This window comes from Cygnus olor, chromosome 14, assembly GCF_009769625.2.
Source record: "Cygnus olor isolate bCygOlo1 chromosome 14, bCygOlo1.pri.v2, whole genome shotgun sequence".
Lineage (NCBI taxonomy): Eukaryota > Metazoa > Chordata > Aves > Anseriformes > Anatidae > Cygnus > Cygnus olor.
Genome location: NC_049182.1, coordinates 3,874,677 through 3,890,036, shown reverse-complemented (window position 1 = coordinate 3,890,036; position 15,360 = coordinate 3,874,677). Strand labels below are relative to the sequence as shown.

Here is a 15,360-nt window from a genome sequence, read left to right as displayed (position 1 = left end):
CTGGCTGTATTCTACAAGCCCCACAAAAAAAAAAAAAAAGAGCTCTTAAATACGTGAACAAAATAATTTAGCGCTTCTGAGGGAACTGCAGCAAAAAGCTATAGGAAAACACTTTTTAAATTACAAGATCACATTTGTATTAGGAGGAACACGTACATGGTAAGGCATCAGCACTGAGTTGCAAGAACTCAATATAAGGCAACCCTTGTAAATAAGTATTTCAGCACATACTGAGATACAGATAAAGGAGATCAGAAAAATCTGTAGGTTTTTTTCCATTTGTTTATTGAAATATGAGCAGCAGTATGCAAAAAATATCTTTAAAACATAACATAGCAAAACCTAGTAATTTTAAAATTAACAAAATAAAAAGATGTTTAGAGTTAAATGAAAAACTCATTGCTAGAACTGTGTTTCCTACAATGTAAACAAAAGCATAAAGGTTATGCTTGCAACAAACACAGAAGCAGGTTTATGGAGCAGCACAATAAAGCAAATTTATGTTGTAATCTGATGGTTTGGTCTACTGATTTCAATTCAGAATGGGTTTCCTTCCTAAACAGAAACTTCGCAACTACAAGAAGTTAGTCACATTTTTGTCTTTTGATGCAAAACATTTAGCAAATGTTTTGTTGGTTTCTCTAAAGACCATCACTAGCAACACTTTGGGCAACTAAAACAATACACTGGAAAAAAATATTTTAAACTAAAGAAAAAAGCTTGACACATTTCAGTGTTTGTCTAGACTTCCACTACAAGAGTAGCTGTCCAAGAACTGACAACTTTCACACTGTAATACTGTGGGGAAAAAAAAAAGTCATAGCTTCAGGCAAAATCCAGAAGAATTCCAATATTTTAAACAGTTCCACACTGAATCGTGATGTGTAGGCTGTTTCATCACTGTTTTGACTAAAGGGCTGTTTTGTTAGGCTTGTCTCTCATCGGTCAGCCACACTAGAAGTTTCATTTTGGTTTCCTTTGGTCCTACAGATTTTATAACCCAATGTCAACTCTTCGTGTATAACTGCTTCATGCCTAACGCAATTAAATTAATGTAATACTTACACAAGGCACTGGATTGACTGCCAGCAAGACTGAAGTTCTTAGAGAAGGAATATCCAAGCTACTATCTTATCTTAGTGACTATAGAAGCAAACCCTGAAAACTTCAGCATATGCCTGTTTCAGGCTCTTTACTGGTATTGCCAAAGCTGTTAATTAATGCTGTGGTTGGCTGTAAAGTAGAAACATGACCCAAAAGGAGAAAATACTTACACTTACAAAAGCCAAAAGAGTTTTGACTGAAGAGTAACGTTCAGTCTAAGCTGGGTTATACTGGAAAGGCCCCATCTTCCACTACCACACTACTGGCTCATTCAATTTCTCCATCTAGGATGAGTGACTTATACACAAGTACGCTGCAAGAGAAGCAGCAACTCTGCTATCACTGCACTTGAAACATAATTAGTGTCACCCAGTTCTCATCCAACCCATCCATGCACTGATACCTGAATTTTGTATCAGCAGCATAAACTAAGCAGGATTAGGACCGCCATGAACCAGTAGCGCACACAATTTGCTAAGAGAAGCTCTCAAAAAAGTCCTACTTAAAAGGAACAGAGAAGCAGAATACAGGCAAATCTTTGTTGGTCTGCCCTTGCAAGCCTGCCCTGGCAAAATCAGCAGCCACAAGGATATCCCCAGCACTGCATATATTACAGATCACGAATATGTACACAAGCACAGAAACGCCAGAGTACTTTAGCACTTAATGACAGCATCAGAAGTGGGTTAACTAGAGAGTATTGCAGAAATTATGGTTCATTGCATGGGTAGCCAATCTAACCACAACACTAGCACTAAGCAGCAGCTCTGACTCACAAACTCCCACTTCAGCACCCATTCTTGACTCATTTAGTTGGCCACATCCAAAGAAGTGAACAGAGATGAAGCCAGGTGAAAAACATTTTGGATAAAGCAAGATCTTGTACCTACAACTGAGATCTTTCCTTAATCCAACGTGCCATGACATTTATTATAAAAGCTAATCCAGAAAAAAAAAAAATCTGTAGTGTCAGATATACATATTCGGCAACTTGACAAAAGCCAGGTCTGGGGAGTGGAAAATGCAAGTCTGATCCTGTGGCCAACTGACTTCGCATCTTATTCAATCAGCAGAACCATCTGCGGGCTGCAATCCCGAAGAATGAAAGAGAAGGCCCCAAAGATGAGTGGCAAATATTGTTTGATTTTTTTCCCCTTCTCCTGAGGATGCACTTGTCTGCTTTTAAACACACTGGAGAAACTGCTTTAAAAAAAAAAGAGCAAAAACACCAAGTAATATAGAAATTCCTGTACAAGAGAACATTAGGGTTCTGCAGAAGTGTTACAGTTTATCTTTATTCCTTTAAGGCATTTCATAAGAAACATTTTAATGACACGTAAACAACTTTATTCCTTTAAGATGATCTGTTACTTAGGTACCATATGATGCATGATTTCCACATTTGAGCAGAAACTGACATTCAATAGAAGACAAAAGAACTTGTGTAAGCAATCGATGTCTCAGGATTGCAGTAGTTAACTGCAGCGCATCTTTTAGTGAGTATTTGCATTTTTAAAGTTTTCAGTCTCTCCCCCAAACACTGAACTCTTTCCTGAAGAGGAGTTAGGGAAAGAGTAAAAAAGAAAATGAGGAGTTCTGCATGCAAAGGCATTTTGTACATAATTAACTTCTAATTCTCTTAGAATGTTTCTTTCAACCTCATTTTTTTTTTTAATTATTTTAAAGGGGAAAACTATGCATATGTTACTTAACTGATTTCTTTTAGTGTTTAGCACAGTGTTTAAATTGAGTAATACAACAGTACAGGCAACAGGATTCCTTACATGACAGAGAAATTTCATCATCATATTAATGCAGTCCTTGAATTCCATAAAGCTGCCAATTACAGTTTTGAGCCTTCTGACTGAACACCTGCCTTTAAGGTCAGGCTCAAGACCACTTTTCATGTAGGCTACAAAGAAGTGATTACTTTTGGTCATTACCAACAGGTCTGTATTAAATTACGTGATCTGGAAGCAAAAGCTTCTGCATTCAGTTACTGATTTGCTAAGCCACTCACAGTCTTCAAAGAGACTCAAACTCATACTGAAAGTGAATTAAATAGTGTAATCACTAATACTGCATAATGTCTACCGAGAGATTAAAAAGCTTAACACAGATCAATTCCAGACAGGTAAAATAAACAGCTAGAACACCGAAAAGAAAACAAAAAACTTATTCCTTCAAAAAAGTAGTAAGCACTGCCATTTACAAATTGTAGTGTTTATGTTAAAATAGAGAAAGGTACCTAAAAAGAAATAGGCCTTGGCAACCACATCCAAACGGCATGAGTGTAAATCAAAGCAAAACAAGAATTACTACTCCAGAAACGTGCAAGATGTTTATCTTGTATCAATTACTATTTAAAATGGTGGTTAAAAGCAATATTACAAAACTGAAGTGGGAAAAGGCTAAGAACTGCTACTCTGCATTAATATACAGTGTGTTTATGACAGCATTTTCCAATAGACAAGTGTTTTTACACCACTCCAATATTTGTAAAAAGTATATTTCATGTGTACACTTAAAAAAATCATTGTTCAATCTGAGGCAAATTAGCCATAATAGTCTAATTTTGCTTATGACAGATGTCAACCTTAATTTGTTAAGCAACTACACTAAAAATACAGCTTGCAAGCTGGAGCTGCACATGTTCAAACAGTTTTATAAACGTTTAAAAAAAATCCCAAACTATGATATGTATTTATTTTTCTGAAGTCAGTCTTCATAATTCTTGTCCCTACAGGACAAAGAGAAAAAAAAATTTCCAGTTAAGACATATGCCTGTTTAAGTTCTACTCCAAGTAGGGGAAAAGTGTTCTGAATTTTTCAATAGACTTTTTTCCCTTAGGGCTCAACTGTCACTTAAGCATCACAAGAACAAATTGAAATGTAAAACTGATCAGCTATACACAATGGAATTGGTCACAAAGGGATTTAAAAAAAAAAAAGTTAAACCGTAAGATCCATTCTCCATACAGCTCACAGTATCCATACTGGAAGTTTCTCTAGAGTTGGAGCAAGTTCACTAAAAATAATGCTGAAGATAGAATTTCAGCACTATGAAACAGATGAGATGGGATTAAGAGGAGAACCCATTTGTGTAAGTACTTTATCCAGCCACTGGAGGGGCCCATGAAGATGAATTTCTATCCAGCATGGGGTGCTCGTGACATCTTGTCGATGATATTCAGCTCCCCAGCCCTATAAAAATGAACAAAATGTTATCAATCAAGTTGAGAATATAATCACATTTTGAAATAACTGTACTAACAAGCGCTAGAAAGTAATCTAAGATATTTATCTGAAGGTAACTCACAATCTAACAACAAATTTTATCATCTTTAGATAAGAAAAAAACTCAGGTTTGGAAGGAGTGGTAGGGAGGCTGTGCTCAGAAGCCTTAATCAAGACCTGGAGTCATCACGTGAGCTCCAGAGGGACTCCTCGCTATAGCTGCATCTCTTTTCTGTTTCTCCCTCCTGCTCCCTGTCCTCCACACTCTCAAACTGAACATTGTTTATCACCATTGGCAAAACAAACAATTGTAAGATTTTGAGAAACGTGTCTCATCCTGTGCTTATGCAGTATTTAACTAGCTGGAGTTCATTTGGGTCTGTAGGCACCACTATGACATATACCTAAAGAGTAGGACAACGTATAACATATATAATGATATATCTGGTTAGCTTGAAGGAAGCAGGAGCCCTACCATGTTTACTAACTCAGGCCAAATAGCAAGTGCAACAGGTACAAAAAGATCCTTGAGGCAAGATCCGCAGAATTCCATTGGTTTTAACAAGTCAATTTATAAGTGGTACAAAGATTTCCTACTGCATTTCATTTTAACCTTGAATACATCGTATCGAGCTTTCTTTTTGGACAAAATGTGACAAAAGCTGGAGAGACAATCAATTCTGAGGAAACACGACTGTGAGAATAACAGGACAGTTTGATTTCATGAATTTAAATTATTTAATTTCCATATTACCAAATACGTAATTATGTAACTGTATTTAAAGTGTTAAACTATTTGAAGGAGTTGCACATTTTTTTATTCAATCACTTACGCTCCTCTCCACTCACATTCTTGTAATGCTCTTGTAGTTCATTTTGCTCAGATTTTGAGCACAAGCTCAAATCTCTTTTAATAACTTTAGAGTAACTACAATGATTAAAACCCTGTCCAGAATACTTAAGTAACTAAATACACAGCCAATATGCAACAGGCAAGCTGTGCTTAACTTTTCATGCACCGATATCCTAATTTCCTTCATTTCTCTCTCCTAATTCAGAATTTTCAACGTATTTAAAATCAAAATAAAAAAATAAAATATAAAAATAAATCAAAATAAAAAAAAGGAATCAAATCAGGTTCAGAACTGCTTTGCTACATCGCTACGGTGCTACTGTAAACTACTGCTGAGTACCCAAATCCACAGTAAGTTTAAACGCCCCCCAAATAATTTCTTTACCTTCACAAAACTCATTCGAATGGTGCACATTTTGGTGAGTTCATACACTGCTTCAAATCCGTGGTTGACAGACTGAGCTAAAAGCTGAGCAAACTCCTGATTGTTAAAAATTTTCAGACTGCATCCACTAGGAATCTTGCATACAGTTGTTGGATGAAAGCCGTGGTGGTAGTTGCAGTTCCTGCTCTGTACAAATATGCTGCTATCGCTTAAACACTCAGCATAGACTTCCCCACCAACATAGTAGAGATGAACACCTTGAAAAAAAGTTAAGAGAAAAATGTTTCTTTTTTTTTTCCAAAAAATACAGTACTTAACCCCCTCGAAATCAGAGACAACTATGTAAATTTTCTGTTTAACAAGCTTTTTGAAAAAGCTGTTTTGTCCCAACCGTCTTATGCCCACAGTATAACACATTTTCATTTCAAAATACAACAGGCTTCGTTATACATCAACCACTAGATGTCCTTCTCTCGTCAACTACAGAACAGAATAAAAAAACTACTTCCCATGTCAACAGCTATTTCAAGCTAGTTTCCTAGAGAACTTATGCAGATTTTAAAACTGCATTTTTAAAAAACTGTTGGCTTCCGCCCATGGGAATTCCAAAGGAAATAAAAGAGTCTTCGGTGCAGGGGTAGTGATAGACATGAATGAGAAAGTATATCCCTAGTCTGCTCAGATTTTCAGCCTATTTTTTCAAGCAAAGGGAGATGTGATTCCCATTATCTGTACAACTTAAATAACATCAGGTATTACAGACTTTACAAATCAAGGTAGACCCTAGATTTATTACAACTACCTGGTTTCAGCTACGCACATAAATAATTCCCTCTCTTTATATTCTGAAGCTCCTACTAAAACACTACACCTGACTCAAAATTTAAACATAAAAGCCATTAATCCTTTCAGTGCCTGACCATGGATTCCCACTGCCACTTTTCTGCCAGATCTTCTCCCTTTCCCCCACCCGCCACTGCCATCCAGTTGTGTTTTAGTTCAGTCTGGTTAAGTCTTGCTTGAAAGGCTCTAAGAATCAACTGCTGACTATCCCATCGTTTACCAGGTGAGGCTGTGGCAAGCCAACAGATGCAAGCTGATCTTTTAGACAGCAACTACGTTGTGAACATTGCTAGATCCACTAGGAACTAAGGTAGAATGAGGTTTACACAGAGGAACCCTTGGCTTGATCAACTATAAACAGCTGGCAGAAAATCTGGGTGAGCAAGAATACATCTTCACTACACAATCCTATTTATGGCACGGAGACCACCACCACTTGCTAGCTGAATTATTTTCGGTAAAGGCCTACTGAGGGATATAAAAAGAAGGGAGCTGTATAATGTAACAGTCTGAGAAGAACACTGATACTTCAAAAATAATCCAATGCACAATTAGAAATCATTTATACTTGCAATACAGTATGTCTACAGAAAAAGTTCAGCGAATAGAATTGGGTAGTTTTGGGGAGGCAAAAAACCCAAGACCTTCCAAACAAAAGCCACACATTATCTTTTATCCCAAACCAATCTGAATTTTTCTCAGGATTGCTACCATAGAGCAAAGTTTTAGCTTAATAACTAGTACTAGACACACAGCATTTTAAAGCTCCAGATTTACTCGCAGTCACTACTCCTCTATGTGATCTTGGATCCATTTTAAATTCAACATTTCTCTGCCAGTACCATCAAAAGTGGTCAAAGCAAAAAAATCTGACAATCATTTTCCCCTACTCCCATCCACCTCAACAAAATGAGTTGTTCTCCATTTATATTATTAACCCTTTTTAGACAACAGAATTGCAGAGATAAATTTCTAAAAAATATCAATATACACCTAGCAGTTTCCAAAACAACTGAAAAGTGTTGCCATGTTTATAGCAGTTTCTAATGAAAAGCCTCATAAGGGACAGGACAGACCTTGAAGATACACTATCAGCGATAGTGACTTGCATCTGGAAATCTGAAGCCCAACCACACCAAACAATTTTAGGTGCTAAAAAGGCCTCTGGATTGGTGCAATAGAAATCAGGTTCTCTTCTCAGGACTTCACCAGTTAATTGCAAAAAAGGGCATGCTCAGGAAGGGAGCACTACATTTTAAGATAATCCAAGCACATTCCATCAAGGATGAACACTGCGCATCTATACATGCTATCAGCCAAACATTACGGGAAAACTAGAAGATCTTGCAAAACCTGCTGTCTCCAGGAATCCCTCCCACACACATACACACCCATGGATTCACTCAGACAAATGAGCCCTTGCAGTTTTACATTAGCACTTCAAAGTCCTGCTGCCAACTTATGCAAGATATTTGAACATTCTGTAGACAGCAGTGCAATACCCTGCATGAACAACAAAAATAAAAAGTGTATCTTTGATATACTGTAAACTGGTATGAAGAATTTGATTTACGAAGCAGATATAAAACTTCAGAAGTGCTGCAGTGTGTTTCTTGGTGCTGAAATAAAAATTTCTACGTACAGAATATCATTAACCATAACAAAAAGCCCCTATGACACTATAGTTTGGTAAGAAAGAGTTAAACTTTTAAATTAGTAATAAAGAAAAACGTATGCCATTTCTAAACCAATTAAAATCAAACCATGCCTAAGTAACTTGTCTTCAGATACTGGAGAAGTAGATAATAAACCACAGAATACCTCAGCTTCTCTGTTCTGCAACAATGACTACTCACAAACAAGAACAGAAGAAGTAGAAACCAAGAATTCAGCTTCCCAATCATGCATAACACGACAAAGCTTTACCTTTCCCAATATGTCGTCTAGTGTTCTCAATTGTTGAGTTGCGATTAACATTTGAGAGCAAACCTAAGCAGAACCTGTTTTTATTATTGGAGGGATCTGTAAACCCATCTACTAAGACACTTGTAGAAGATGCATGAAAAGCCTCTCCAACACGATTATTTAATTCGTAATACACGATCGAACACCAGTGTTTGGGTTCTTCATAGGCAACAGGCTGAACATCTGAAAATAAGCAAAATGGAATAACAGTTTACATAAATGTCAAAATATTAAATCTAACACTGTAAAGCAAGTCTTCCAGAATATCAATAATCAATAGCTTAGCCAACATTTTGATGGGCAAGAACAGTCCTGATTAAAGTCTTAATTATTTTAACATATTTTCATGCATTTCAGCTAGTCTGTTGATTTTAATCACTTTCCTATTTTTAGTCTGATATCAAGAAAAAAAAACTACACAAAAAATACAAATGATTGATACCAGGTGAAACATTATTCTTCTCTCCACTTTTATTTTTTTTTTTTAATTATTGCTATTTTGGCAATTTTCAGAGCCTTTGTGCATATACAATTCTGACAGCAAGCAAAAGTAGCAGGAAAAACCCTAATTCTGAGAAAGAAAAAGTTCAGTTCATCATACGCCATACTACAGATCTGAGGCATTAAAAGCAAGAGAGGCAAATGAGCAAGGCAAGTTTTGCTTCTTAGTTCTTACTGTTACAACTCCAGTTTTTCTTGGACTACTTCCACTTATCAACACAGATTTATTGCATCATTTGAAGTTACGCATTCAACTCGGTTGTGAGTACTAAGAAGCCAAACAACATTACTTTTGCCCCATACTATACAACTTACCTCTGGTAGATATATTTGGCATGATCTGAGGGATCATTGTATTGCTTGTGTCCATAGACTGAGAGTTATCCTGCCCCATCTGATCATCAGGGGGCATATATGCAGGAGGTGGAGTATCAGCTACAAACAAGAAAAAAAAAAAGACTGAATAAACCTCAACCATTTCAATTATTTATTTATTTATTCACTTTACAGTCATAAACACATTAACATATTCTTTAATAGGAGATATTAAAACTTTTGGCCCAGTTTTCGAAGTAACACGAAGACAATACAGCCAGCTGTCTTTACAGCAAACTTCAACAGCTGTATTCTTAGTTTAGAAGAGACAAGGTTAGACAAGAAAAAAACTAAGATATGTGCCTTTTTTTTTTTAATAACTGCACTTCTGCAGCTGGGCAAAATGACTACAGCTCCCACTTTTTGTAACACAAACACTAGCGTTCGTGCCCACTGCTCCACTCTGTTCAAAAAGAAACAAGGAAGAGGTAGAAATACTAATGTTATTTGCTATAGCCTAATGAAGGCCTACACCACACAGTTACTTTTTCATTGCTTGTGTAGGCTGAGTTCATTGCACAAGTGTGCATCTCTGCATCGCTCCCTCCATTCAGCAGCAGTTAGTCTACTAACACACTATTATCCCCTATTTCTGAAATTCCCTCTAGATATCACCCTCTGGATATCATCCATCCTACTGATCTCAGTCAGTCCCCACTCAAGAGGGGTATCGTGCTCACTGGATACTCTTTTTGCAGCAATGGGCAGTCAGAAAGAAACGAGATAAGGCCACTGAGCTCCTGGAAAAATGAATTCTTTAATTCATTACCTTCACGTCTTTCTAAATCACACTAATAACCAGTCAGATTCAACATGGCTTCTTCCCTTTGCCCCTTTCAGTCAGGCTTCCCCCCCCCATTTTCACCCAAATCAGTTAAGCTTGTCCCACTGAGAATTTACTCCATTTTTTTCCAGTTAAATACCATATTTAAGTGTTCTCATTCACAGAAAGACGTTAAAAAAACTTTTTGCTAAGCCTGTTGCATCAGCTTTCTTTTCCATGCTTGACATTCTTCTAAAGCGTGCGTTGGTTATTCTACATTGAAGCTGTGCAGAATAACTCACTACTATGGTATCTGTGACAAAGAATATTTGGAAAGATAAAACAATTAACTCTAATCAGCAACAAATCCAAGATTAAAACTCCTTAACATGCAAGCAACAAAGCAATTTATTGTAAGTACCACGAATTCCTGAGTTAAGTCACAACAGGTCTTAGCACTGCAATAAAACCTTTCAATTACTTTTATTAAGTTCACATTTATGCTTACGTGTACTTACCTGGTAGCTGAAACGGACTAGATGGTCCAGAGCTAGCTGGGGAGCTTGGGTAAGTGCTGCTGGCTGGAGAAGGTGGATAGGGACTGTTTGGCGAAATGGAAAATGGAGTGCTGTTGGGTTGCTGGAAAGAATCTGGAAATGTCGCATTATGTGGCATATGTGGTTCGTTGTGGCTTAGGTTCCTGAACTGAACTAGTAGGCTGTGCTGTGGATTGAATTCACTATGTCTAGGCACTAACACTGGAGGTAGAACTGAAAAAAACAAGCAAACAAACAAAACCCAGAGAAACTTTGATTAAAAACTGAAATAGAAAGAAAAGGTTATAAACCACGTGCTCGCCATGGAGATTTCAATACCGGGATGTGTGGAGAGAAGAGGACTCATCTGTCATGACACCACCCCATCCCCTCTCCTTTATTTTTAAATCACACTTTATCATGGACTAAAACTTTACCCTTGCAAAAAAACAGAGCAGAAGTACACTTATATTTCATGCAACTGGAAGCTATTTTTTCATTAAAAGCAGTTCGCATGCAGTGGGTAACGAAGTACTGATTCGGAAGTGCAAAACCCACTGTATCTGCACGATCAAAGCAGTACAGACAGAAATCCAGACAACATTACTACAGTCAAACTATACAGCTACATTTAGACCTTTTCACTGAAGACAAAGAATCTGTAATACAGTATACAACTATTGCTAAATTGGAGTTTGAACTTTTAAATTCAAGAGTGCTGAAGTCTGGAATTCAAGGGCTACAGTAGAGCCCTTGAGCACAACAATCAGTTGCAGCAGAGATGCAACCATTTCGTGGAACAACGGAAGGCATTTTCACCACACCTTCCAGAGCAACCTAATTCTTCTCTCCCACTCATAACCACAGTCCTCCCTCCTCACCTTCTCCCAAGGCAATGTGTCTTAACAGCAGACTTGCAACCTGACACAAATGTGGTACCTACCTTGATCTAAGCGATCATTCCTAGTTCTGTTCAGCTTTGCTGCCTACTGGTGGGAGTCAACGTGGGGAACACCAAATCCCAGAATTTTTTTAATCCCCTCGGTTCATGTCACTCACTGATGAAATATTAAACCCCTGAAAGAATGCTACCAACCTCCATGCAAGGACTGAGGTTTGTAAACAAGCGTCTCAAAGAAAACAAGGTCTTTTGATTATTGCCTTCCTACTTTATGGTAAATAAGGTCTTCACCACTAACTTTTCAGGTAGCAGGCTGGGGGAAAAGTATGATTTGCCACCAAGAAAAACAGTACAGAATGGACAACACACCTCACCATAACCCTGCAAGAAAATTACACTTTTGAACATTACTCTTCCAAACTCCCTCTTACACCAAATTTAGTTCATTGTATAGTACTGAAGTGAAGAACACATGTGGCTCCTGGAGATTTTATCCAGCTTTCAGATAGCCATGCTCAAACATACCTGGGCTCTCCACCCTCTTATAGTGGTATGGATTGATGCAGACTTCCTTCTGTTTAGATCCAAAAGGAAATTCACAAATATCCAATGGCTTCAGCTCATGATGGCTTTGGAGATCAGGCCAACGCCAAACACGACAGTAAATTACATGGGGAAGGCCTTTTCTGTGAGAAACTTGAAGTCGTCCATCTAAAGAACGGGGGATAGTAACACACTTGCTGGGCTGTCCTGGACTGCTCAAGGCTTTCTCCAGTTCTTCCATAGCACCCTTTTTCTTTTTCAGCTTTTTTACCAAAGCATCAACAGCTTTTTCTGCCCATTTTTCTTCTTCATCTCCTTGTTTCCAGCCCAACAGACGCTTTACAGCTGGGCTAGTAAAGGAGAACAAACTGGCCATTGACGTCATTTGACACAAGTCTTCAAAAGGTTTGTTGGGTTTTGTCTGTTTTTTTTGTTGTTGTTGTTGGGCTTTTTTTGGATGTTTTTCCTCTTGTTTTCAAACAAATGTCAGTGTATATCAAAAGCAGTTACAGCCACTGATGAGCTGTGCTTGGACGCTGACAAACGAACATAGATGCCAGTGATGAAGTCTTCACATCAGAAATAACGATCAATTCTTCCAATTTAGCACTATTAAGAAGATGAGTAAACAGGCAATTAGTAAAGAATAAGGCAAAACAAAAAAGCAGATATTAAAAGAATTCCTATTTCAACCCTAGCCATTGCATCTGATTTTGTTTCAGAACAAACCCCCTAAACTATCAGAATCTCTGCCTAAAGCTGAATAAAGTAAAATGTGATCAAAGCCCCCAGCTGCTACATTTCTGATTAGTGGGAAGAGGGACAGTTAGAGGACCAAAGAGGCAGCATGGTTTCTGTCAACAATATTGTCCAACCATTCCTTAAATCCATGAGCTTCTTCCTAAAAACAATTTGGGAAACATGCTTTAAAACTTGTGTTACATCCCTGTCACGGTGCTTCACGAGAAGACAGACTCGCTACCAAGAAACAAGGAAGAGGCACGGTGGAAGGAGCAGTTCCACACCCATTACTCCAGAGAAATAATCAGCTTCTCAAATGGATCTTTATTTATCAAAAGGAGAAAATACTAATGTATCTACTAGTTCTTGAGCTCTGATCAGGTGTTCCATGTTTTTCAAAGAGTATTAAGACATCCCCAAGCCAATCCCTTATGAGCCATTCAGAAAGGTGGGCAATCTTTGCAGCCATGGCTATTTTTATGTTGCACTTCCTTCTATCTTCTAAGAAGAATATTTGAAGCACTGGATATTTTTAGCTGTTGGCAAAAAATAAAGAAATCTTTTCCGTTCCCCAGAAAAGAGGAGGGGGGAAGGCATGGCAGTTAAGTCCTAGAAACACGACCTTTACTACTGTGTGCCCCAGAAAGGGGAGAAGGAGCAGAACAATGCTGCGCAACTCACGCAGCGCTCATGAATGGCGGGGTTTTCTACCACTCACCAGCTCTCATGCAAATCCTTACAACACCGCCCCCCCTCCCAAATTAAGGAGTAAGGATGACAAGAGGAAATGATGTGCCGTGGCAAAGAACTGATAAGAACTTGTAAAATCTCTGGTGAATACTAAATAAGCAAGTATAGACAATGAGCAGCTGGCAAAAAGCAAGAGCAGAGCTAAGAGAAAGGATGTCAATAACAAAAGATGTTTCCTTTCTTGCTACAGAGACTGCCAAACAACACTGTCTCTCAACTTTTGATAAACCATGGTGAATTAAACACCTAACATACCTCAGGACACCAAATCTGCACTTAAGAGAAGAAGGGAGAAAGAAGAAGATTTAAGAACCTCTACGCTGGTTCCCTTAGATTCCTATATTTAATCAAGCGGATCTTTTCTCCTCCCATCTTTGATTAATTAAACGTTATCTGATAAGGCTTTCCTACACGTTTAGACATATTTAAAAACATGCTTGAAGACACAGATGGGTACTTTCCTTTAGCAAAATTAAGGACCAAAAAAATGCCTTTCAATAACCCTAGCAACTTACTGCCTTTTGGTATTGCAACCGCAAGACAAGTGCTGAAGCCTACACCAAAGCGAGCAGTAAGCATCACCAGCCAAAGGTACAGCAAGCACCCCCCGACAAAGCATTTGTACTGCCCCACGTATAATTGTTCTAGGTCTTCTACTGGCGAGGGACAAGGTGAGGAAAGCAGGGAACAGACCCAGGGACACTTGGCTATGATGAAAAGCTTAAAATCTTATAAATTATTTTCGCAGGAAAAATAATCCACTTATTTCAGCCAGTAGCTTAACTCCACTGGTGGTACTTTGATTCTTCAGCTTTTCTTCAATACTACGAAAAAAATGGGGACAGAAAAATGAACAAAAACAAAACGAAATTTAAAAGACAGATGCCTCTAACTGTCTCAGCAGTCCTTAGGAGAAGGTATTGCAAAAAGGAAAGAAAAAAAGCAATAACATACCACCAACTTCCTGAAGAAATATAAGGACGTGGCAGCATCTTCAGTAGAAATTTCATTCCCTAGAACAATTACACATGAGAACCTCTGCACCCTTCAAAGTAACAGGAAATACATAAAGGGAGAAACTTGGCCAAGAACACAGACTGAATTTATTCTTTTACTGAGGAAAAAAGTTTAGAGTTCTAAAAAGTAAAAGCTGTTTATGGTGACAATTAACTTACTTCCAAGCCCTGGGTACATTCAATAGTTGGAAGATTTCAGCAGCTGCTCACACCCCTAAAAAAGGAAATGAACCCACCTACAATCTTAAGACCAGCGAGAAGACAATTAAAAACTTCTATTTCTGTTTCTCAGCTATGCTTTCAAAGAATCTGAAGCACCATCAAGGCAGAACATACACTAAAAATTCCTATAGTTAAGCTCAAAATAGATTTCAAGAAATGCTTGTCTCCTGCCACTGGTCTATTCCATGACAGCTGCCCCATCTACACTATGCAATCAGGTTTACTGAGGAATGATTTTATTCTACAATAGTGTATTTTTTTTTTCTTTTAGTATTTCAAACGCAACAGTAACATGGAACAACAAGGAACGAAATTTTACTGGTTGTCTATCATTTCAATGTCATTTACCCACAACTATTCTCTTAGAATAAACAAGCAACTCAAAGCAAGGAAAGCTGGAACAGTTCTACTAAAGCAATCCATTACAATAACTGGTATTTGTAGGGCAAGTCAAGAGAATTTTGATAAATGACTGTCTCATAAACAATGATTTCAGAAAAAGTCTTTTTGAAGTAACATAATTAGCTCTCAAAACTTTACGTAAGTCTGAATCCCTATCAACAACAGCAAAGCCTAGTAAAACAAGTATTCCTGAAGCATCCTAACAATTTGATCTGTTTCATCT

The 15,360-nt window shown here is 37.8% G+C and overlaps 1 protein-coding gene across 3 annotated transcripts in view; it reads right to left on the bottom strand.

The window, feature by feature from the left end:
• Positions 1-278: 278 nt before the first annotated feature.
• Positions 279-15,360, bottom strand: part of SMAD5 (SMAD family member 5) — an 82,736-nt gene continuing 67,654 nt past the window's right edge. For all 3 annotated transcript variants that reach the window (XM_040573225.1, XM_040573224.1, XM_040573226.1), the window contains 6 exons: positions 11,989-12,615; positions 10,545-10,796; positions 9,204-9,323; positions 8,349-8,570; positions 5,580-5,836; positions 279-4,308 (listed from right to left, as the gene is read on the bottom strand). In XM_040573225.1, the coding sequence (XP_040429159.1) occupies positions 4,165-4,308; positions 5,580-5,836; positions 8,349-8,570; positions 9,204-9,323; positions 10,545-10,796; positions 11,989-12,391 (1,398 nt within the window). In that variant the 5' untranslated portion in view covers positions 12,392-12,615 and the 3' untranslated portion in view covers positions 279-4,164. The remainder of the gene's footprint in view (positions 4,309-5,579; positions 5,837-8,348; positions 8,571-9,203; positions 9,324-10,544; positions 10,797-11,988; positions 12,616-15,360) is intronic.